General features: G+C 40.6%; 1 protein-coding gene across 8 annotated transcripts in view; it reads left to right on the forward strand.

The window, feature by feature from the left end:
* The window catches only part of zanl (zonadhesin, like), a 60,589-nt gene that overhangs the window by 20,880 nt on the left and 15,466 nt on the right, over positions 1-24,243 (forward strand). For 5 of the 8 annotated variants that reach the window (XM_067401687.1, XM_067401690.1, XM_067401686.1 and 2 more), the window contains exons 56-71: positions 140-285; positions 517-660; positions 759-866; positions 975-1,144; positions 1,528-1,730; positions 1,889-2,030; positions 2,347-2,540; positions 2,631-2,775; positions 3,002-3,246; positions 3,357-3,505; positions 3,593-3,721; positions 3,821-3,959; positions 4,053-4,194; positions 4,331-4,527; positions 4,634-4,771; positions 5,283-5,400. In XM_067401687.1, coding sequence (XP_067257788.1) covers positions 140-285; positions 517-660; positions 759-866; positions 975-1,144; positions 1,528-1,730; positions 1,889-2,030; positions 2,347-2,540; positions 2,631-2,775; positions 3,002-3,246; positions 3,357-3,505; positions 3,593-3,721; positions 3,821-3,959; positions 4,053-4,194; positions 4,331-4,527; positions 4,634-4,753 — 2,373 coding nt within the window. In that variant the 3' untranslated portion in view covers positions 4,754-4,771; positions 5,283-5,400. Of the gene's footprint in view, positions 1-139; positions 286-516; positions 661-758; positions 867-974; positions 1,145-1,527; positions 1,731-1,888; positions 2,031-2,346; positions 2,541-2,630; positions 2,776-3,001; positions 3,247-3,356; positions 3,506-3,592; positions 3,722-3,820; positions 3,960-4,052; positions 4,195-4,330; positions 4,528-4,633; positions 4,772-5,282; positions 5,401-5,622; positions 5,748-6,083; positions 6,230-6,460; positions 6,605-6,702; positions 6,811-6,916; positions 7,087-7,469; positions 7,673-7,830; positions 7,973-8,287; positions 8,485-8,574; positions 8,720-8,945; positions 9,191-9,300; positions 9,450-9,536; positions 9,666-9,764; positions 9,904-9,996; positions 10,139-10,274; positions 10,472-10,577; positions 10,717-11,015; positions 11,133-11,354; positions 11,480-11,814; positions 11,961-12,191; positions 12,336-12,433; positions 12,542-12,649; positions 12,820-13,202; positions 13,406-13,563; positions 13,706-14,021; positions 14,216-14,305; positions 14,451-14,676; positions 14,922-15,031; positions 15,181-15,267; positions 15,397-15,495; positions 15,635-15,727; positions 15,870-16,005; positions 16,203-16,308; positions 16,448-16,957; positions 17,075-17,297; positions 17,423-17,758; positions 17,905-18,135; positions 18,280-18,377; positions 18,486-18,591; positions 18,762-19,144; positions 19,348-19,505; positions 19,648-19,962; positions 20,160-20,249; positions 20,395-20,620; positions 20,866-20,975; positions 21,125-21,211; positions 21,341-21,439; positions 21,579-21,671; positions 21,814-21,949; positions 22,147-22,252; positions 22,392-22,906; positions 23,024-23,246; positions 23,372-23,703; positions 23,850-24,078; positions 24,223-24,243 lie in introns of those variants that run through there. The other 3 variants (XM_067401683.1, XM_067401684.1, XM_067401685.1) reach the window with 3 other exon arrangements.

The following is a 24,243-nucleotide window of genomic DNA, read 5'->3' on the forward strand; positions in this document are numbered from 1 at the left end:
ATCTCTGTCCATTTTTCAGTTTTCCAGGAATAATCTTTCTTTTTAAGGAAAAGAAAAAAAAATCTCACCATTCTTCTAGTCAGAGCTAACATTAATCTTCAGTCCATCTCTATTGTTTATCTCTTTTTCACACATCCAGGTAAATGGACTCAGGGTGTCCCTCCCCCACTTCCCATCTCCGCTCATCTCTCTGTCTCTTGCTGGCCAATATGTAATCCTCACGACTCCGTTCGGCCTGAAGGTGCAGTGGGACGGCAACCATTACGCCAAGATCTCTGTTCCCAGGTACTGAAACTCTGAAAACAGCCTCACTGGAATATATACAGTACAGTATATCACTCTGACCTGAAGTATTTGTCAGGAAACACTAAGACCCACCATGATTCCTAAGGGTTATAGGTCTTGAGTAATTCCTGCAAAAGAAAAAAATCAAAAAGCATCTCTACAGAAACAAACAGCTTTACATTAATCTCTCATTAATCTCTCTCTTTGTTCCTTTCTCACTCATTTTATCAGTTCCTACTATGACCAGATGTGTGGCCTGTGTGGGGACTACGATGGAAACCCTAATAATGAATTCACTAAGCCAGATGGCTCACAAGTCGACAGTTCAAGTCAGTTTGGAGACAGCTGGCAAACCGATGAGGATGAGGACGCAACGTCAGTACCTTTTCTTCCTTTTATCAACTGCACAGGCAGCACAATGTTTTGAGGATTAGGTCGATTTCATATGTTCAATGATGATGTTGTGTTTTCAGGTGCAAGCCTGACCCTGGACCTCAACCACCCTGCGATCCTGTGCTGGAGGGTGTGGTGTCAAACCCAAAGAACTGTGGGAGAATAACTGACACAAATGGACCTTTTAGGTTAGGACTTACCAAACTCTGAAATTTCTAAATGCTGCTAACGAACAATGTTGAAAGACTTTTAGTGCTTAAACTTTGTACACTTTCTCTTACATTTGCTCCTCACAGGGACTGTATAAATGTGGTGGACCCGTTGCCTTTCTTCCAGAGCTGTGTGTTTGATATGTGCCGTTATCAAGGGCTGCAGCAGGTTCTTTGTGACCAGCTTCAAGCTTACACCGATGCTTGCCTGAGTGCAGGTGCACCTGTCCATCAGTGGAGGGAGCCAAACTTCTGCCGTGAGTCATACTCTCATGAAGATTGTATTACATTGCACAAAGTGTATAATGTTTTAAACATATAAAAAGCAGTAAAGTTTGGGAACTTGCATCCATGCAAGAATTACATTTCACATTCCCAGTGACAAGCCTGCTTCAAGCTTTCTCTAATCCAGAACATAAATTATTGATATGGAGTTCAGGAGGTCCGAATTAGACAGCTAGACTCTGTTAATTACTTTAACTTTAGCCTTATTGTTTTTATTATTTATGAGGCTTTTATGACAGGAATGCCGTCACAGAGGGATGGGGACATGGGACTGGGAAACTATATAATTCACACTGCATCCTCACTTTAACCGTATTTTCACCATCAGTTAATGTTTTACCTCATTTTTCTACAGCTCTGGAATGTCCTCCAAACAGCCATTACTCCATATGTGTGAGCTCCTGTCCGGAGACATGTCTGGGTATCAATGGACCACCGGGCTGCAGTGAGAAGTGTGTCGAGGGCTGTGAGTGCGACGCTGGCTTCATCCTCAGTGACAACAAATGTGTTCCTGTCAAAGACTGCGGCTGTGTGGACCCCTCAGGCTCCTACCACCCAGTGAGTTTAAAACCAGGACTGACCCGTGTGGTTCTGGGGACATGGATGAGATTAGGAAAATGGGATCCACTGATGTAAAAATTGTCAAAACATGATATCAGCATTCATGCAACCACTGCAAAAATGACACGCATTCCTATCAATGTGGCCATGTTTAGGTAAATGAGAGCTGGTATCTGGAGGGCTGTAAGCAGAAGTGTACTTGTGAGGGTGGAGGAACTATTCAGTGTTCCAGCTCCAGCTGTCTTCCTAATGAGAGCTGCCAACTAGAAGATGGAGACTATATCTGCAAACCAAGTGGTAACAGTTATAGTACTGGTTTATACATAAAGTTTTGAGCACATGTACTGGCACATTTGTTTACACATATTATCACACCATGAATATACACAAATCCAGTTATACACAAACCAGTCGACACTCCTGACAGATCTGGAACTATTTTTTCTAATCAAATTTGTATCTTTCTTTTTAGATATAACAATTTGTTCTGTCTCAATTGACCCTTATTGCATCATTTGATAATAAAGTACATCTCTTCATGAGTACCTGCTCCTGCTCTATCAAGAAATTACAGCATTTGTAAAACTAAACAACTCTTCATGTCTTCCAACAGTGATCTGCCCTCCAGACTCTGAATACATTGATTGCGGCCCAGCCTGTATTCCTACCTGTGCAGAACCCTCCACCAACTGCTCTGGTTCTTGCATCAGCGGCTGCTTCTGTAAACCAGGATTTGTTTTCCGTGGCCGGCGCTGTGTTCCTATTGAGCAGTGTGGGTGCCTGGATGAGGAAAACAATTACTTTGAGGTACAAGAGTTGTCGTTGATGTGAGGCTGCAATTTATCTAGTTCTGTGACCTAAGCCTTTGCTCTAAACTTGGTCTGTATTTACACTCAGCCTGGTGAGATCATATTTGGAAATGGCTGTTCCAAGTTGTGTCGCTGTGCTGGCAACTACACTTTCGACTGTGTGGACAACACCTGTGACCCTGTGACAGAAGAATGTCGGGAGGTTGGTGGAGTGCACGGCTGCTACCCTAAAGGTATTGTACAAAACAACAACAATCTTCCCTTAAACTACAGTTACTGTAACTGACAAGTGATCACTGGTAGGTGAACTATGAATACCCTTAAACGACATGCTAAATTATTTGTGATAGCTTATGTTTCATAGCCAATATGCTTCCAAATACATTTTATATAATCTTCTACTCTAAACATTGTTGTTAGAATGTATATCTTTGACATCAAGATATTTTTCACTCACAGGAACCTCTACCTGTGTTGCTTCTGGTGACCCCCATTACACCACCTTTGATAAGCGGCGCTATGACTTCATGGGAAACTGTTCTTACCTGATGTCTGAACCTTGTAACAGCACAGATGTGCCTTACTTCGCTGTATACACAGACAATGAGAATCGCTACAACAATCCTCATATCAGCTATGTAAAAGCAGTTCATGTCCATGCGCTGGGAGTGATAGTGTCCATTCTGAAAGGAGGAACTGTGCAGGTAAGAGAAAAGAACATTATTTTCAATATTATTGCTAATGTACAAATACTGTATACATATTATTTAGTGGGGTATTCAAATGGACAGTTATGTTTTCTGACTTTTCTCAGGTCAATGGAACCAATGTCAACATTCCTCTGAGTCCTGTCAGTGGTGTGGACATTTTTATGTCTGGCAAGCACTACACTGTGGCCTTGAGCTTTGGAGTGACTGTACGTTATGATGGAAACCACTTTATGGACATTAAAGTTATCAAGGAGTGAGTATGGTTCTTATAAAAGTCTTAATAACTATAATAACTTGGTTCATTTTTAAATGTTTCTACATGCTTGTGATCATTTTACAGCTATGAGGACAAACTTTGTGGACTGTGTGGCGACTACAACGGAGACTCTAAGGATGACTTCAAGACCCCGACTGGTGAACTGGTCCAAAACCCCAATGACTTTGGCCACAGCTGGAACACAGACACTGAGTAAGGCAATATGCAATTCACATACTGTTACTGCTAAAAGACTTAATGTTAATCGTTAGTTCATATCATAGGTGTCTTAACTTTGATTTTGCCCTTCAGGTGTAACAAGCCAGATGTCGACCCAACCCCAGGATGTACAGATGCTGAGCAGGATTTGTATGAAGGACCTGCTTACTGTGGTATAATATTGGAAACCAAAGGCCCATTTGCTGCTTGCCATCCAAAAGTCAACCCCAATGTGAGTGAAATCAAATCAGTTCATTTGAAATGCTTTAATTTATAATTTTAACCATATAACAAATACTTACACATATTAACCCTGTGTTTATAGGGTTTCTTCCAAGACTGTTTGTTTGATGTGTGTGAACTGGATGGAGCTCATTCTGCATTGTGTGAAGCAATAGAGTCGTACGTCAATGAATGTCAGGACCGTGGCGTCACAATTGGACCCTGGAGAAACAGCACCTTCTGTCGTATGTCTAAAAAATACTTATTCCTCAACCATAAACTCTCACAAAACCTGCTGACATCAATGGCTTGTCCTATTTCTAATACTGTGAGACAGAGTGAAGTTTATGATCAGCACTAACACACATTCTTCCTCTCCAGCTCTGAAATGCCCACCCAACAGTCACTTTGAATCATGCGCTCCAATTTGCCAACCTTCCTGTAACCCATTTCCACCAAACCAGTGCACTGGGCCTTGTTCTGAAGGATGTGTTTGTGACCCTGGATACATCCTCAGTGCTGGCCAGTGTGTGAAAGAAGACACATGTGGCTGCAGCCATAATGGAAATTATTATCAGGTGAGGAAACTGGATGTGGTATCATTTAGGACAGCAATAGTTTGTTATAGTCAATCAAATAGTATTTTTCATCAAACTAACATATTTCTTCTCTGCATGGATTTAGCCAGGTGAAGAGTTCTACACCAAGGACTGTGAGCAACTGTGCAAGTGTAACCCCCATCTGTTACCTGTAATGCCACTGACTGTCCACCAATGGAACAATGTGGAGTACAGGATGGCGTAATTGGATGTTACCCAGAAGGTGAGTACCATAGTTAAGTAAACTCAACATGTGCATTTCCAATCACTTTTTATCCATCCATCCATCCATCCATCCATCCATCCATCTAATTTCAGTTAGGCTAAAGCAATAATTTTTTTTTTTTTTTAAATGTCTGACTTTAAAATCATACTAGTCCAGTTGTACAATGTTTAGCTAACAGTAGATGTAATTATAGCTTGGCTTTGTCCAGCATGTATATGCATTAATAAGACAACAACTGGCCTTGTCTTTGTGCGCTGAATCTGAAAGACAGATGTTATTTGTGATTGATCCTCAATATTTGATTATGCATTGCATCAAGTATATTTGGCTAGAGATGGATATGGTCATATGATGTTGTATTACATGCAAACAGGTTATAAAATCACAAACTTTTCGTTGTGTACAAATTGAGTCTGAAAATACACTATTGTACTTTTATGCAATCTTTAGCGCTCAATATTTGATGTCTTTAAATATACTTAATCATTCTCTTTTCACAATTCCCCAGGATCTCAAGACTGTATTATCTCTGGTGACCCTCATTATAACACCTTTGATGGCAAATACTACAGCTTCATGGGCACTTGCACCTACACTCTGGCCCGCACCTGTAAAAACAACACTGGTAAGCAATGGACAAACCACATTAAAACTATCCGCAATCAGCAGTGACATTAGAATGCTTGGGTCGTCAGTAGGTGTTATGGAGTAACAAAACATCCTGACAATCTTAATATTGATTCAATGTAAATTAAATGCTCCCAAAATTAACATAAAATTGAGTTTAAATAAGAATATAGGTGTACAGCTTTAAAATAACTTTACTTTCCTCTCTCCTGGGTCTGCAGGCCCCTGGTTCTCCATAGAGGGAAAGAATGAAGAGAGAGGAGTTTCTGGTGTTTCTTACCTGAGGAAACTGTACGTGACTGTTGATGGTGTCACTGTGACAATGATGAAAAACAGGAGAACTCTGGTCAGTATCCACTGCAGCTGCCATCATTAAACCGCCATTGAAATCATTCTATAATCTTGAGATAAACAATTGAGATTTTAAGTCAACAGCTAAAATAGGTTTTATGGCATTAAGTAAATGAAGACAATAGTTTTGAGTCACTCCTCGTATCTTAAATCTTTTCTTTCAGTTGTTCCTAATCTGTTCATAGTCACAACATCTCTGTCCATGTTTTGGTTTTCCAAGAATAATCTTTCATTGTAAGGAAAAGAAAAAAATCTCTCACCCTTCTTCTAGTCAAAGCTAACATTAATCTTCAGTCCATCTCTATTGTTTATCTCTTTTTCACACATCCAGGTAAATGGACTCAGGGTGTCCTTCCCCCACTTCCCATCTCCGCTCATCTCTCTGTCTCTTGCTGGCCAATATGTAATCCTCACGACTCCGTTCGGCCTGAAGGTGCAGTGGGACGGCAACCATTACGCCAAGATCTCTGTTCCCAGGTACTGAAACTCTGAAAACAGCCTCACTGGAATATATACAGTACAGTATATCACTCTGACCTGAAGTATTTGTCAGGAAACACTAAGACCCACTATGATTCTTAAGGGTTATAGGTCTTGAGTAAATACTACAAAAGAAAAAAATCAAAAAGCATCTCTACAGAAACAAACAGCTTTACATTAATCTCTCATTAATCTCTCTCTTTGTTCCTTTCTCACTCATTTTATCAGTTCCTACTATGACCAGATGTGTGGCCTGTGTGGGGACTACGATGGAAACCCTAATAATGAATTCACTAAGCCAGATGGCTCCCAAGTCGACAGTTCAAGTCAGTTTGGAGACAGCTGGCAAACCGATGAGGATGAGGACGCAACGTCAGTACCTTTTCTTCCTTTTATCATCTGCACAGGCAGCACAATGTTTTGAGGATTAGGTCGATTTCATATGTTCAATGATGATGTTGTGTTTTCAGGTGCAAGCCTGACCCTGGACCTCAACCACCCTGCGATCCTGTGCTGGAGGGTGTGGTGTCAAACCCAAAGAACTGTGGGAGAATAACTGACACAAATGGACCTTTTAGGTTAGGACTTACCAAACTGAAATTTCTAAATGCTGCTAATGAACAATGTTGAAAGACTTTGAGTGCTTAAACTTTGTACACTTTCTCTTACATTTGCTCCTCACAGGGACTGTATAAATGTGGTGGACCCGTTGCCTTTCTTCCAGAGCTGTGTGTTTGATATGTGCCGTTATCAAGGGCTGCAGCAGGTTCTTTGTGACCAGCTTCAAGCTTACACCGATGCTTGCCTGAGTGCAGGTGCACCTGTCCATCAGTGGAGGGAGCCAAACTTCTGCCGTGAGTCATACTCTCATGAAGATTGTATTACATTGCACAAAGTGTATAATGTTTTAAACATATAAAAAGCAGTAAAGTTTGGCAACTTACATCCATGCAAGAATTACATTTCACATTCCCAGTGACAAGTCTCCTTTAAGCTTTCTCTAATCCAGAACATAAATTATTGAAATGGAGTTCAGGAGGTCAGAATTAGACAGCTAGAGTCGATTGATTGCTTTAACTTTAGCCTTATTGTTTTTATTATTTATGAGGCTTTTATGACAGGAATGCCGTCACAGAGGGATGGGCACATGGGACTGGAAAACTATATAATTCACACTGCATCCTCACTTTAACCGTATTTTCACCATCAGTTAATGTTTTACCTCATTTTTCTACAGCTCTGGAATGTCCTCCAAACAGCCATTACTCCATATGTGTGAGCTCCTGTCCGGAGACATGTCTGGGTGTCAATGGACCACCGGGCTGCAGTGAGAAGTGTGTCGAGGGCTGTGAGTGCGACGCTGGCTTCATCCTCAGTGACAACAAATGTGTTCCTGTCAAAGACTGCGGCTGTGTGGACCCCTCAGGCTCCTACCACCCAGTGAGTTTAAAACCAGGACTGACCCGTGCGGTTCTGGGGACATGGATGAGATTAGGAAAATGGGATCCACTGATGTAAAAATTGTCAAAACATGATATCAGCATTCATGCAACCACTGCAAAAATGACACGCATTCCTATGAATGTGGTCATGTTTAGGTAAATGAGAGCTGGTATCTGGAGGGCTGTAAGCAGAAGTGTACTTGTGAGGGTGGAGGAACTATTCAGTGTTACAGCTCCAGCTGTCTTCCTAATGAGAGCTGCCAACTAGAAGATGGAGACTATTTCTGCAAACCAAGTGGTAACAGTTATAGTACTGGTTTATACATAAAGTTTTGAGCACATGTACTGGTACATTTGTTTACACATATTATCACACCATGAATATACACAAATCCAGTTATACACAAACCAGTCGACACTCCTGACAGATCTGGAACTATTTTTTCTAATCAAATTTGTATCTTTTTTTTTTTAGATATAAGAATTTGTTCTGTCTCGATTGACCCTTATTGCATCATTTGATAATAAAGTACATCTCTTCATGAGTACCTGCTCCTGCTCTATCAAGAAATTACAGCATTTGTAAAACTAAACAACTCTTCATGTCTTCTAGCAGTGATCTGCCCTCCAGACTCTGAATACATTGATTGCGGCCCAGCCTGTATTCCTACCTGTGCAGAACCCTCCACCAACTGCTCTGGTTCTTGCATCAGCGGCTGCTTCTGTAAACCAGGATTTGTTTTCCGTGGCCGGCGCTGTGTTCCTATTGAGCAGTGTGGGTGCCTGGATGAGGAAAACAATTACTTTGAGGTACAAGAGTTGTCGTTGATGTGAGGCTGCATTTTATCTAGTTCTGTGACCTAAGCCTTTGCTCTAAACTTGGTCTGTATTTACACTCAGCCTGGTGAGATCATATTTGGAAATGGCTGTTCCAAGTTGTGTCGCTGTGCTGGCAACTACACTTTCGACTGTGTGGACAACACCTGTGACCCTGTGACAGAAGAATGTCGGGAGGTTGGTGGAGTGCACGGCTGCTACCCTAAAGGTATTGTACAAAACAACAACAATCTTCCCTTAAACTACAGTTACTGTAACTGACAAGTGATCACTGGTAGGTGAACTATGAATACCCTTAAATGACATGCTAAATTATTTGTGATAGCTCATGTTTCATAGCCAATATGCTTCCAAATGCATTTTATATAATCTTCTACTCTAAACATTGTTGTTAGAATGTATATCTTTGACATCAAGATATTTTTCACTCACAGGAACCTCTACCTGTGTTGCTTCTGGTGACCCCCATTACACCACCTTTGATAAGCGGCGCTACGACTTCATGGGAAACTGTTCTTACCTGATGTCTGAACCTTGTAACAGCACAGATGTGCCTTACTTCGCTGTATACACAGACAATGAGAATCGCTACAACAATCCTCATATCAGCTATGTAAAAGCAGTTCATGTCCATGCGCTGGGAGTGATAGTGTCCATTCTGAAAGGAGGAACTGTGCAGGTAAGAGAAAAGAACATTATTTTCAATATTATTGCTAATGTATATATATTGTATACATATTATTTAGTGGGGTATTCAAATGGACAGTTCTGTTTTCTGACTTTTCTCAGGTCAATGGAACCAATGTGAACATTCCTCTGAGTCCTGTCAGTGGTGTGGACATTTTTATGTCTGGCAAGCACTACACTGTGGCCTTGAGCTTTGGAGTGACTGTACGTTATGATGGAAACCACTTTATGGACATTAAAGTTATCAAGGAGTGAGTATGGTTCTTATAAAAGTCTTAATAACTATAATAACTTGGTTCATTTTTAAATGTTTCTACATGCTTGTGATCATTTTACAGCTATGAGGACAAACTTTGTGGACTGTGTGGCGACTACAACGGAGACTCTAAGGATGACTTCAAGACCCCGACTGGTGAACTGGTCCAAAACCCCAATGACTTTGGCCACAGCTGGAACACAGACACTGAGTAAGGCAATATGCAATTTGCACACTGTTACTGCTAAAAGAATTAATGTTAATCGTTAGTTCATATCATAGGTGTCTTAACTATGATTTTGCCCTTCAGGTGTAACAAGCCAGATGTCGACCCAACCCCAGGATGTACAGATGCTGAGCAGGATTTGTATGAAGGACCTGCTTACTGTGGTATAATATTGGAAACCAAAGGCCCATTTGCTGCTTGCCATCCAAAAGTCAACCCCAATGTGAGTTAAATCAAATCAGTTCATTTGAAATGCTTTAGTGTATAATTTTAACCATATATCAGATACTTACACATATTAACCCTGTGTTTATAGGGTTTCTTCCAAGACTGTTTGTTTGATGTGTGTGAACTGGATGGAGCTCATTCTGCATTGTGTGAAGCAATAGAGTCGTACGTCAATGAATGTCAGGACCGTGGCGTCACTATTGGACCCTGGAGAAACAGCACCTTCTGTCGTATGTCTGAAAAATACATATTCCTCAACCATAAACTCTCACAAAAACTGCTGACATCAATGGCTTGTCCTATTTCTAATACTGTGAGACAGAGTGAAGTTTATTATTAGCACTAACACACATTCTTCCTCTCCAGCTCTGAAATGCCCGCCCAACAGTCACTTTGAATCATGCGCTCCAATTTGCCAACCTTCCTGTAACCCATTTCCACCAAACCAGTGCACTGGGCCTTGTTCTGAAGGATGTGTTTGTGACCCTGGATACATCCTCAGTGCTGGCCAGTGTGTGAAAGAAGACACATGTGGCTGCAGCCATAATGGAAATTATTATCAGGTGAGGAAACTGGATGTGGTATCATTTAGGACAGCAATAGTTTGTTATAGTCAATCAAATAGTATTTTTCGTCAAACTAACATATTTCTTCTCTGCATGGATTTAGCCAGGTGAAGAGTTCTACACCAAGGACTGTGAGCAACTATGTAAGTGTAACCCCCCATCTGTTACCTGTAATGCCACTGATTGTCCACCAATGGAACAATGTGGAGTACAGGATGGCGTAATTGGATGTTACCCAGAAGGTGAGTACCATAGTTAAGTAATCTCAACAAGTGCATTTCCAATCACTTTTTATCCATCCATCCATCCATTTCAGTCAGGCAAAGCAATAATTTGTTTTAGTTTTTTGGGGTTTTTAAATAAATGTCTAACTTAAAATCATACTTGTCCAGTTGTACAATGTTGAGCTAATAATAGATGTAACAATAGTTGTTTACAAATTCAGTCTGAAAATACACTATTGAACTTTTACTCAATCTTTAGCGCTCAATATTTGATGTCTTTAAATATAATTAATCATTCTCTTTTCACAATTCCCCAGGATCTCAAGACTGTATTATCTCTGGTGACCCTCATTATAACACCTTTGATGGCAAATACTACAGCTTCATGGGCACTTGCACCTACACTCTGGCCCGCACCTGTAAAAACAACACTGGTAAGCAATGGACAAACCACATTAAAACTATCCGCAATCAGCAGTGACATTAGAATGCTTGGGTCGTCAGTAGGTGTTATGGATTAACAAAACATCCTGACAATCTTAATATTGATTCAATGTACATTAAATGTTCCCAAAATTAACAAAAAAAGGGTTTAAATAAGAATATAGGTGTACAGCTTTAAAATAACTTTACTTTACTCTCTCCTGGGTCTGCAGGCCCCTGGTTCTCCATAGAGGGAAAGAATGAAGAGAGAGGAATTTCTGGTGTTTCTTACCTGAGGAAACTGTACGTGACTGTTGATGGTGTCACTGTGACAATGATGAAAAACAGGAGAACTCTGGTCAGTATCCACTGCAGCTGCCATCATTAAACCGCCATTGAAATCATTCTATAATCTTGAGATAAACAATTGAGATTTTAAGTCAACAGCTAAAATAGGTTTTATGGCATTAAGTAAATGAAGACAATAGTTTTGAGTCACTCCTCGTATCTTAAATCTTTCTTTCAGTTGTTCCTAATCTGTTCATAGTCACAACATCTCTGTCCATTTTTCAGTTTTCCAGGAATAATCTTTCTTTTTAAGGAAAAGAAAAAAAAATCTCACCATTCTTCTAGTCAGAGCTAACATTAATCTTCAGTCCATCTCTATTGTTTATCTCTTTTTCACACATCCAGGTAAATGGACTCAGGGTGTCCCTCCCCCACTTCCCATCTCCGCTCATCTCTCTGTCTCTTGCTGGCCAATATGTAATCCTCACGACTCCGTTCGGCCTGAAGGTGCAGTGGGACGGCAACCATTACGCCAAGATCTCTGTTCCCAGGTACTGAAACTCTGAAAACAGCCTCACTGGAATATATACAGTACAGTATATCACTCTGACCTGAAGTATTTGTCAGGAAACACTAAGACCCACCATGATTCCTAAGGGTTATAGGTCTTGAGTAATTCCTGCAAAAGAAAAAAATCAAAAAGCATCTCTACAGAAACAAACAGCTTTACATTAATCTCTCATTAATCTCTCTCTTTGTTCCTTTCTCACTCATTTTATCAGTTCCTACTATGACCAGATGTGTGGCCTGTGTGGGGACTACGATGGAAACCCTAATAATGAATTCACTAAGCCAGATGGCTCACAAGTCGACAGTTCAAGTCAGTTTGGAGACAGCTGGCAAACCGATGAGGATGAGGACGCAACGTCAGTACCTTTTCTTCCTTTTATCAACTGCACAGGCAGCACAATGTTTTGAGGATTAGGTCGATTTCATATGTTCAATGATGATGTTGTGTTTTCAGGTGCAAGCCTGACCCTGGACCTCAACCACCCTGCGATCCTGTGCTGGAGGGTGTGGTGTCAAACCCAAAGAACTGTGGGAGAATAACTGACACAAATGGACCTTTTAGGTTAGGACTTACCAAACTCTGAAATTTCTAAATGCTGCTAACGAACAATGTTGAAAGACTTTTAGTGCTTAAACTTTGTACACTTTCTCTTACATTTGCTCCTCACAGGGACTGTATAAATGTGGTGGACCCGTTGCCTTTCTTCCAGAGCTGTGTGTTTGATATGTGCCGTTATCAAGGGCTGCAGCAGGTTCTTTGTGACCAGCTTCAAGCTTACACCGATGCTTGCCTGAGTGCAGGTGCACCTGTCCATCAGTGGAGGGAGCCAAACTTCTGCCGTGAGTCATACTCTCATGAAGATTGTATTACATTGCACAAAGTGTATAATGTTTTAAACATATAAAAAGCAGTAAAGTTTGGGAACTTGCATCCATGCAAGAATTACATTTCACATTCCCAGTGACAAGCCTGCTTCAAGCTTTCTCTAATCCAGAACATAAATTATTGATATGGAGTTCAGGAGGTCCGAATTAGACAGCTAGACTCTGTTAATTACTTTAACTTTAGCCTTATTGTTTTTATTATTTATGAGGCTTTTATGACAGGAATGCCGTCACAGAGGGATGGGGACATGGGACTGGGAAACTATATAATTCACACTGCATCCTCACTTTAACCGTATTTTCACCATCAGTTAATGTTTTACCTCATTTTTCTACAGCTCTGGAATGTCCTCCAAACAGCCATTACTCCATATGTGTGAGCTCCTGTCCGGAGACATGTCTGGGTATCAATGGACCACCGGGCTGCAGTGAGAAGTGTGTCGAGGGCTGTGAGTGCGACGCTGGCTTCATCCTCAGTGACAACAAATGTGTTCCTGTCAAAGACTGCGGCTGTGTGGACCCCTCAGGCTCCTACCACCCAGTGAGTTTAAAACCAGGACTGACCCGTGTGGTTCTGGGGACATGGATGAGATTAGGAAAATGGGATCCACTGATGTAAAAATTGTCAAAACATGATATCAGCATTCATGCAACCACTGCAAAAATGACACGCATTCCTATCAATGTGGCCATGTTTAGGTAAATGAGAGCTGGTATCTGGAGGGCTGTAAGCAGAAGTGTACTTGTGAGGGTGGAGGAACTATTCAGTGTTCCAGCTCCAGCTGTCTTCCTAATGAGAGCTGCCAACTAGAAGATGGAGACTATATCTGCAAACCAAGTGGTAACAGTTATAGTACTGGTTTATACATAAAGTTTTGAGCACATGTACTGGCACATTTGTTTACACATATTATCACACCATGAATATACACAAATCCAGTTATACACAAACCAGTCGACACTCCTGACAGATCTGGAACTATTTTTTCTAATCAAATTTGTATCTTTCTTTTTAGATATAACAATTTGTTCTGTCTCAATTGACCCTTATTGCATCATTTGATAATAAAGTACATCTCTTCATGAGTACCTGCTCCTGCTCTATCAAGAAATTACAGCATTTGTAAAACTAAACAACTCTTCATGTCTTCCAACAGTGATCTGCCCTCCAGACTCTGAATACATTGATTGCGGCCCAGCCTGTATTCCTACCTGTGCAGAACCCTCCACCAACTGCTCTGGTTCTTGCATCAGCGGCTGCTTCTGTAAACCAGGATTTGTTTTCCGTGGCCGGCGCTGTGTTCCTATTGAGCAGTGTGGGTGCCTGGATGAGGAAAACAATTACTTTGAGGTACAAGAGTTGTCGTTGATGTGAGGCTGCAATTTATCTAGTTCTGTGACCTAAGCCTTTGCTCTAAACTTGGTCTGTATTTACACTCAGCCTGGTGAGATCATATTTGGAAATGGCTGTTCCAAGTTGTGTCGCTGTGCTGGCAACTACACTTTCGACTGTGTGGACAACACCTGTGACCCTGTGACAGAAGAATGTCGGGAGGTTGGTGGAGTGCACGGCTGCTACCCTAAAGGTATTGTACAAAACAACAACAATCTTCCCTTAAACTACAGTTACTGTAACTGACAAGTGATCACTGGTAGGTGAACTATGAATACCCTTAAACGACATGCTAAATTATTTGTGATAGCTTATGTTTCATAGCCAATATGCTTCCAAATACATTTTATATAATCTTCTACTCTAAACATTGTTGTTAGAATGTATATCTTTGACATCAAGATATTTTTCACTCACAGGAACCTCTACCTGTGTTGCTTCTGGTGACCCCCATTACACCACCTTTGATAAGCGGCGCTATGACTTCATGGGAAACTGTTCTTACCTGATGTCTGAACCTTGTAACAGCACAGATGTGCCTTACTTCGCTGTATACACAGACAATGAGAATCGCTACAACAATCCTCATATCAGCTATGTAAAAGCAGTTCATGTCCATGCGCTGGGAGTGATAGTGTCCATTCTGAAAGGAGGAACTGTGCAGGTAAGAGAAAAGAACATTATTTTCAATATTATTGCTAATGTACAAATACTGTATACATATTATTTAGTGGGGTATTCAAATGGACAGTTATGTTTTCTGACTTTTCTCAGGTCAATGGAACCAATGTCAACATTCCTCTGAGTCCTGTCAGTGGTGTGGACATTTTTATGTCTGGCAAGCACTACACTGTGGCCTTGAGCTTTGGAGTGACTGTACGTTATGATGGAAACCACTTTATGGACATTAAAGTTATCAAGGAGTGAGTATGGTTCTTATAAAAGTCTTAATAACTATAATAACTTGGTTCATTTTTAAATGTTTCTACATGCTTGTGATCATTTTACAGCTATGAGGACAAACTTTGTGGACTGTGTGGCGACTACAACGGAGACTCTAAGGATGACTTCAAGACCCCGACTGGTGAACTGGTCCAAAACCCCAATGACTTTGGCCACAGCTGGAACACAGACACTGAGTAAGGCAATATGCAATTCACATACTGTTACTGCTAAAAGACTTAATGTTAATCGTTAGTTCATATCATAGGTGTCTTAACTTTGATTTTGCCCTTCAGGTGTAACAAGCCAGATGTCGACCCAACCCCAGGATGTACAGATGCTGAGCAGGATTTGTATGAAGGACCTGCTTACTGTGGTATAATATTGGAAACCAAAGGCCCATTTGCTGCTTGCCATCCAAAAGTCAACCCCAATGTGAGTGAAATCAAATCAGTTCATTTGAAATGCTTTAATTTATAATTTTAACCATATAACAAATACTTACACATATTAACCCTGTGTTTATAGGGTTTCTTCCAAGACTGTTTGTTTGATGTGTGTGAACTGGATGGAGCTCATTCTGCATTGTGTGAAGCAATAGAGTCGTACGTCAATGAATGTCAGGACCGTGGCGTCACAATTGGACCCTGGAGAAACAGCACCTTCTGTCGTATGTCTAAAAAATACTTATTCCTCAACCATAAACTCTCACAAAACCTGCTGACATCAATGGCTTGTCCTATTTCTAATACTGTGAGACAGAGTGAAGTTTATGATCAGCACTAACACACATTCTTCCTCTCCAGCTCTGAAATGCCCACCCAACAGTCACTTTGAATCATGCGCTCCAATTTGCCAACCTTCCTGTAACCCATTTCCACCAAACCAGTGCACTGGGCCTTGTTCTGAAGGATGTGTTTGTGACCCTGGATACATCCTCAGTGCTGGCCAGTGTGTGAAAGAAGACACATGTGGCTGCAGCCATAATGGAAATTATTATCAGGTGAGGAAACTGGATGTGGTATCATTTAGGACAGCAATAGTTTGTTATAGTCAATCAAATAGTATTTTTCATCAAACTAACATATTTCTTCTCTGCATGGATTTAGCCAGGTGAAGAGTTCTACACCAAGGACTGTGAGCAACTGTGCAAGTGTAACCCCCCATCTGTTACCTGTAATGCCACTGACTGTCCACCAATGGAACAATGTGGAGTACAGGATGGCGTAATTGGATGTTACCCAGAAGGTGAGTACCATAGTTAAGTAAACTCAACATGTGCATTTCCAATCACTTTTTATCCATCCATCCATCCATCCATCCATCCATCCATCTAATTTCAGTTAGGCTAAAGCAATAATTTTTTTTTTTTTTAAATGTCTGACTTTAAAATCATACTAGTCCAGTTGTACAATGTTTAGCTAACAGTAGATGTAATTATAGCTTGGCTTTGTCCAGCATGTATATGCATTAATAAGACAACAACTGGCCTTGTCTTTGTGCGCTGAATCTGAAAGACAGATGTTATTTGTGATTGATCCTCAATATTTGATTATGCATTGCATCAAGTATATTTGGCTAGAGATGGATATGGTCATATGATGTTGTATTACATGCAAACAGGTTATAAAATCACAAACTTTTCGTTGTGTACAAATTGAGTCTGAAAATACACTATTGTACTTTTATGCAATCTTTAGCGCTCAATATTTGATGTCTTTAAATATACTTAATCATTCTCTTTTCACAATTCCCCAGGATCTCAAGACTGTATTATCTCTGGTGACCCTCATTATAACACCTTTGATGGCAAATACTACAGCTTCATGGGCACTTGCACCTACACTCTGGCCCGCACCTGTAAAAACAACACTGGTAAGCAATGGACAAACCACATTAAAACTATCCGCAATCAGCAGTGACATTAGAATGCTTGGGTCGTCAGTAGGTGTTATGGAGTAACAAAACATCCTGACAATCTTAATATTGATTCAATGTAAATTAAATGCTCCCAAAATTAACATAAAATTGAGTTTAAATAAGAATATAGGTGTACAGCTTTAAAATAACTTTACTTTCCTCTCTCCTGGGTCTGCAGGCCCCTGGTTCTCCATAGAGGGAAAGAATGAAGAGAGAGGAGTTTCTGGTGTTTCTTACCTGAGGAAACTGTACGTGACTGTTGATGGTGTCACTGTGACAATGATGAAAAACAGGAGAACTCTGGTCAGTATCCACTGCAGCTGCCATCATTAAACCGCCATTGAAATCATTCTATAATCTTGAGATAAACAATTGAGATTTTAAGTCAACAGCTAAAATAGGTTTTATGGCATTAAGTAAATGAAGACAATAGTTTTGAGTCACTCCTCGTATCTTAAATCTTTTCTTTCAGTTGTTCCTAATCTGTTCATAGTCACAACATCTCTGTCCATGTTTTGGTTTTCCAAGAATAATCTTTCATTGTAAGGAAAAGAAAAAAATCTCTCACCCTTCTTCTAGTCAAAGCTAACATTAATCTTCAGTCCATCTCTATTGTTTATCTCTTTTTCACACATCCAGGTAAATGGACTCAGGGTGTCCTTCCCCCACTTCCCATCTCCGCTCATCTCTCTGTCTCTTGCTGGCCAATATGTAATCCTCACGACTCCGTTCGGCCTGAAGGTGCAGTGGGACGGCAACCATTACGCCAAGATCTCTGTTCCCAGGTACTGAAACTCTGAAAACAGCCTCACTGGAATATATACAGTACAGTATATCACTCTGACCTGAAGTATTTGTCAGGAAACACTAAGACCCACTATGATTCTTAAGGGTTATAGGTCTTGAGTAAATACTACAAAAGAAAAAAATCAAAAAGCATCTCTACAGAAACAAACAGCTTTACATTAATCTCTCATTAATCTCTCTCTTTGTTCCTTTCTCACTCATTTTATCAGTTCCTACTATGACCAGATGTGTGGCCTGTGTGGGGACTACGATGGAAACCCTAATAATGAATTCACTAAGCCAGATGGCTCCCAAGTCGACAGTTCAAGTCAGTTTGGAGACAGCTGGCAAACCGATGAGGATGAGGACGCAACGTCAGTACCTTTTCTTCCTTTTATCATCTGCACAGGCAGCACAATGTTTTGAGGATTAGGTCGATTTCATATGTTCAATGATGATGTTGTGTTTTCAGGTGCAAGCCTGACCCTGGACCTCAACCACCCTGCGATCCTGTGCTGGAGGGTGTGGTGTCAAACCCAAAGAACTGTGGGAGAATAACTGACACAAATGGACCTTTTAGGTTAGGACTTACCAAACTGAAATTTCTAAATGCTGCTAATGAACAATGTTGAAAGACTTTGAGTGCTTAAACTTTGTACACTTTCTCTTACATTTGCTCCTCACAGGGACTGTATAAATGTGGTGGACCCGTTGCCTTTCTTCCAGAGCTGTGTGTTTGATATGTGCCGTTATCAAGGGCTGCAGCAGGTTCTTTGTGACCAGCTTCAAGCTTACACCGATGCTTGCCTGAGTGCAGGTGCACCTGTCCATCAGTGGAGGGAGCCAAACTTCTGCCGTGAGTCATACTCTCATGAAGATTGTATTACATTGCACAAAGTGTATAATGTTTTAAACATATAAAAAGCAGTAAAGTTTGGCAACTTACATCCATGCAAGAATTACATTTCACATTCCCAGTGACAAGTCTCCTTTAAGCTTTCTCTAATCCAGAACATAAATTATTGAAATGGAGTTCAGGAGGTCAGAATTAGACAGCTAGAGTCGATTGATTGCTTTAACTTTAGCCTTATTGTTTTTATTATTTATGAGGCTTTTATGACAGGAATGCCGTCACAGAGGGATGGGCACATGGGACTGGAAAACTATATAATTCACACTGCATCCTCACTTTAACCGTATTTTCACCATCAGTTAATGTTTTACCTCATTTTTCTACAGCTCTGGAATGTCCTCCAAACAGCCATTACTCCATATGTGTGAGCTCCTGTCCGGAGACATGTCTGGGTGTCAATGGACCACCGGGCTGCAGTGAGAAGTGTGTCGAGGGCTGTGAGTGCGACGCTGGCTTCATCCTCAGTGACAACAAATGTGTTCCTGTCAAAGACTGCGGCTGTGTGGACCCCTCAGGCTCCTACCACCCAGTGAGTTTAAAACCAGGACTGACCCGTGCGGTTCTGGGGACATGGATGAGATTAGGAAAATGGGATCCACTGATGTAAAAATTGTCAAAACATGATATCAGCATTCATGCAACCACTGCAAAAATGACACGCATTCCTATGAATGTGGTCATGTTTAGGTAAATGAGAGCTGGTATCTGGAGGGCTGTAAGCAGAAGTGTACTTGTGAGGGTGGAGGAACTATTCAGTGTTACAGCTCCAGCTGTCTTCCTAATGAGAGCTGCCAACTAGAAGATGGAGACTATTTCTGCAAACCAAGTGGTAACAGTTATAGTACTGGTTTATACATAAAGTTTTGAGCACATGTACTGGTACATTTGTTTACACATATTATCACACCATGAATATACACAAATCCAGTTATACACAAACCAGTCGACACTCCTGACAGATCTGGAACTATTTTTTCTAATCAAATTTGTATCTTTTTTTTTTTAGATATAAGAATTTGTTCTGTCTCGATTGACCCTTATTGCATCATTTGATAATAAAGTACATCTCTTCATGAGTACCTGCTCCTGCTCTATCAAGAAATTACAGCATTTGTAAAACTAAACAACTCTTCATGTCTTCCAGCAGTGATCTGCCCTCCAGACTCTGAATACATTGATTGCGGCCCAGCCTGTATTCCTACCTGTGCAGAACCCTCCACCAACTGCTCTGGTTCTTGCATCAGCGGCTGCTTCTGTAAACCAGGATTTGTTTTCCGTGGCCGGCGCTGTGTTCCTATTGAGCAGTGTGGGTGCCTGGATGAGGAAAACAATTACTTTGAGGTACAAGAGTTGTCGTTGATGTGAGGCTGCATTTTATCTAGTTCTGTGACCTAAGCCTTTGCTCTAAACTTGGTCTGTATTTACACTCAGCCTGGTGAGATCATATTTGGAAATGGCTGTTCCAAGTTGTGTCGCTGTGCTGGCAACTACACTTTCGACTGTGTGGACAACACCTGTGACCCTGTGACAGAAGAATGTCGGGAGGTTGGTGGAGTGCACGGCTGCTACCCTAAAGGTATTGTACAAAACAACAACAATCTTCCCTTAAACTACAGTTACTGTAACTGACAAGTGATCACTGGTAGGTGAACTATGAATACCCTTAAATGACATGCTAAATTATTTGTGATAGCTCATGTTTCATAGCCAATATGCTTCCAAATGCATTTTATATAATCTTCTACTCTAAACATTGTTGTTAGAATGTATATCTTTGACATCAAGATATTTTTCACTCACAGGAACCTCTACCTGTGTTGCTTCTGGTGACCCCCATTACACCACCTTTGATAAGCGGCGCTACGACTTCATGGGAAACTGTTCTTACCTGATGTCTGAACCTTGTAACAGCACAGATGTGCCTTACTTCGCTGTATACACAGACAATGAGAATCGCTACAACAATCCTCATATCAGCTATGTAAAAGCAGTTCATGTCCATGCGCTGGGAGTGATAGTGTCCATTCTGAAAGGAGGAACTGTGCAGGTAAGAGAAAAGAACATTATTTTCAATATTATTGCTAATGTATATATATTGTATACATATTATTTAGTGGGGTATTCAAATGGACAGTTCTGTTTTCTGACTTTTCTCAGGTCAATGGAACCAATGTGAACATTCCTCTGAGTCCTGTCAGTGGTGTGGACATTTTTATGTCTGGCAAGCACTACACTGTGGCCTTGAGCTTTGGAGTGACTGTACGTTATGATGGAAACCACTTTATGGACATTAAAGTTATCAAGGAGTGAGTATGGTTCTTATAAAAGTCTTAATAACTATAATAACTTGGTTCATTTTTAAATGTTTCTACATGCTTGTGATCATTTTACAGCTATGAGGACAAACTTTGTGGACTGTGTGGCGACTACAACGGAGACTCTAAGGATGACTTCAAGACCCCGACTGGTGAACTGGTCCAAAACCCCAATGACTTTGGCCACAGCTGGAACACAGACACTGAGTAAGGCAATATGCAATTTGCACACTGTTACTGCTAAAAGAATTAATGTTAATCGTTAGTTCATATCATAGGTGTCTTAACTATGATTTTGCCCTTCAGGTGTAACAAGCCAGATGTCGACCCAACCCCAGGATGTACAGATGCTGAGCAGGATTTGTATGAAGGACCTGCTTACTGTGGTATAATATTGGAAACCAAAGGCCCATTTGCTGCTTGCCATCCAAAAGTCAACCCCAATGTGAGTTAAATCAAATCAGTTCATTTGAAATGCTTTAGTGTATAATTTTAACCATATATCAGATACTTACACATATTAACCCTGTGTTTATAGGGTTTCTTCCAAGACTGTTTGTTTGATGTGTGTGAACTGGATGGAGCTCATTCTGCATTGTGTGAAGCAATAGAGTCGTACGTCAATGAATGTCAGGACCGTGGCGTCACTATTGGACCCTGGAGAAACAGCACCTTCTGTCGTATGTCTGAAAAATACATATTCCTCAACCATGAACTCTCACAAAAACTGCTGACATCAATGGCTTGTCCTATTTCTAATACTGTCAGATAGAGTGAAGTTTATGATCAGCACTAACACACATTCTTCCTATCCAGCTCTGAAATGCCCACCCAACAGTCACTTTGAATCATGCGCCCCAATTTGCCAACCTTCCTGTAACCCATTTCCACCAAACCAGTGCACTGGGCCTTGTTCTGAAGGATGTGTTTGTGACCCTGGATACATCCTCAGTGCTGGCCAGTGTGTGAAAGAAGACACATGTGGCTGCAGCCATAATGGAAATTATTATCAGGTGAGGAAACTGGATGTGGTATCATTTAGGACAGCAATAGTTTGTTATAGTCAATCAAATAGTATTTTTCATCAAACTAACATATTTCTTCTCTGCATGGATTTAGCCAGGTGAAGAGTTCTACACCAAGGACTGTGAGCAACTGTGCAAGTGTAACCCCCCATCTGTTACCTGTAATGCCACTGACTGTCCACCAATGGAACAATGTGGAGTACAGGATGGCGTAATTGGATGTTACCCAGAAGGTGAGTACCATAGTTAAGTAAACTCAACATGTGCATTTCCAATCACTTTTTATCCATCCATCCATCCATCCATCCATCCATCTAATTTCAGTTAGGCTAAAGCAATAATAATTTTTTTTTTTTTTTTAAATAAATGTCTGACTTTAAAATCATACTAGTCCAGTTGTACAATGTTTAGCTAACAGTAGATGTAATTATAGCTTGGCTTTGTCCAGCATGTATATGCATTAATAAGACAACAACTGGCCTTGTCTTTGTGCGCTGAATCTGAAAGACAGATGTTATTTGTGATTGATCCTCAATATTTGATTATGCATTGCATCAAGTATATTTGGCTAGAGATGGATATGGTCATATGATGTTGTATTACATGCAAACAGGTTATAAAATCATAAACTTTTCGTTGTTTACTAATTGAATCTGACAATACACTATTGTACTTTTACGCAATCTTTAGCGCTCAATATTTGATGTCTTTAAATATACTTAATCATTCTCTTTTCACACTCCCCCAGGATCTCAAGACTGTATTATCTCTGGTGACCCTCATTATAACACCTTTGATGGCAAATACTACAGCTTCATGGGCACTTGCACCTACACTCTGGCCCGCACCTGTAAAAACAACACTGGTAAGCAATGGACAAACCACATTAAAACTATCCGCAATCAGCAGTGACATTAGAATGCTTGGGTTGTCAGTAGGTGTTATGGAGTAACAAAACATCATGACAATCTTAATATTGATTCAATGTAAATTAAATGCTCCCAAAATTAACATAAAATTGAGTTTAAATAAGAATATAGGTGTACAGCTTTAAAATAACTTTACTTTCCTCTCTCCTGGGTCTGCAGGCCCCTGGTTCTCCGTAGAGGGAAAGAATGAAGAGAGAGGAGTTTCTGGTGTTTCTTACCTGAGGAAACTGTACGTGACTGTTGATGGTGTCACTGTGACAATGATGAAAAACAGGAGAACTCTGGTCAGTATCCACTGCAGCTGCCATCATTAAACCGCCATTGAAATCATTCTATAATCTTGAGATAAACAATTGAGATTTTAAGTCAACAGCTAAAATAGGTTTTATGGCATTAAGTAAATGAAGACAATAGTTTTGAGTCACTCCTCGTATCTTAAATCTTTTCTTTCAGTTATTCCTAATCTGTTCATAGTCACAACATCTCTGTCCATTTTTCAATTTTCCAGGAATAATGTTTCTTAAGGAAAAGAAAAAAAATCTCACCGTTCTTCTAGTCAGAGCTAACATAGATCTTCAGTCCATCTCTATTGTTTATCTCTTTTTCACACATCCAGGTAAATGGACTCAGGGTGTCCCTCCCCCACTTCCCATCTCCGCTCATCTCTCTGTCTCTTGCTGGCCAATATGTAATCCTCACGACTCCGTTCGGCCTGAAGGTGCAGTGGGACGGCAACCATTACGCCAAGATCTCTGTTCCCAGGTACTGAAACTCTGAAAACAGCCTCACTGGAATATATACAGTACAGTATATCACTCTGACCTGAAGTATTTGTCAGGAAACACTAAGACCCACTATGATTCTTAAGGGTTATAGGACTTGAGTAAATCCTGCAAAAGAAAAAAAATCAAAAAGCTCTACAGAAACAAACAGCTTTACATTAATCTCTCATTAATCTCTCTCTTTGTTCCTCTCTCACTCATTTTATCAGTTCCTACTATGACCAGATGTGTGGCCTGTGTGGGGACTACGATGGAAACCCTAATAATGATTTCACTAAGCCAGATGGCTCACAAGTCGACAGTTCAAGTCAGTTTGGAGACAGCTGGCAAACCGATGAGGATGAGGACGCAACGTCAGTACCTTTTCTTCCTTT

Source organism: Chanodichthys erythropterus, chromosome 11, assembly GCF_024489055.1.
Source record: "Chanodichthys erythropterus isolate Z2021 chromosome 11, ASM2448905v1, whole genome shotgun sequence".
Lineage (NCBI taxonomy): Eukaryota > Metazoa > Chordata > Actinopteri > Cypriniformes > Xenocyprididae > Chanodichthys > Chanodichthys erythropterus.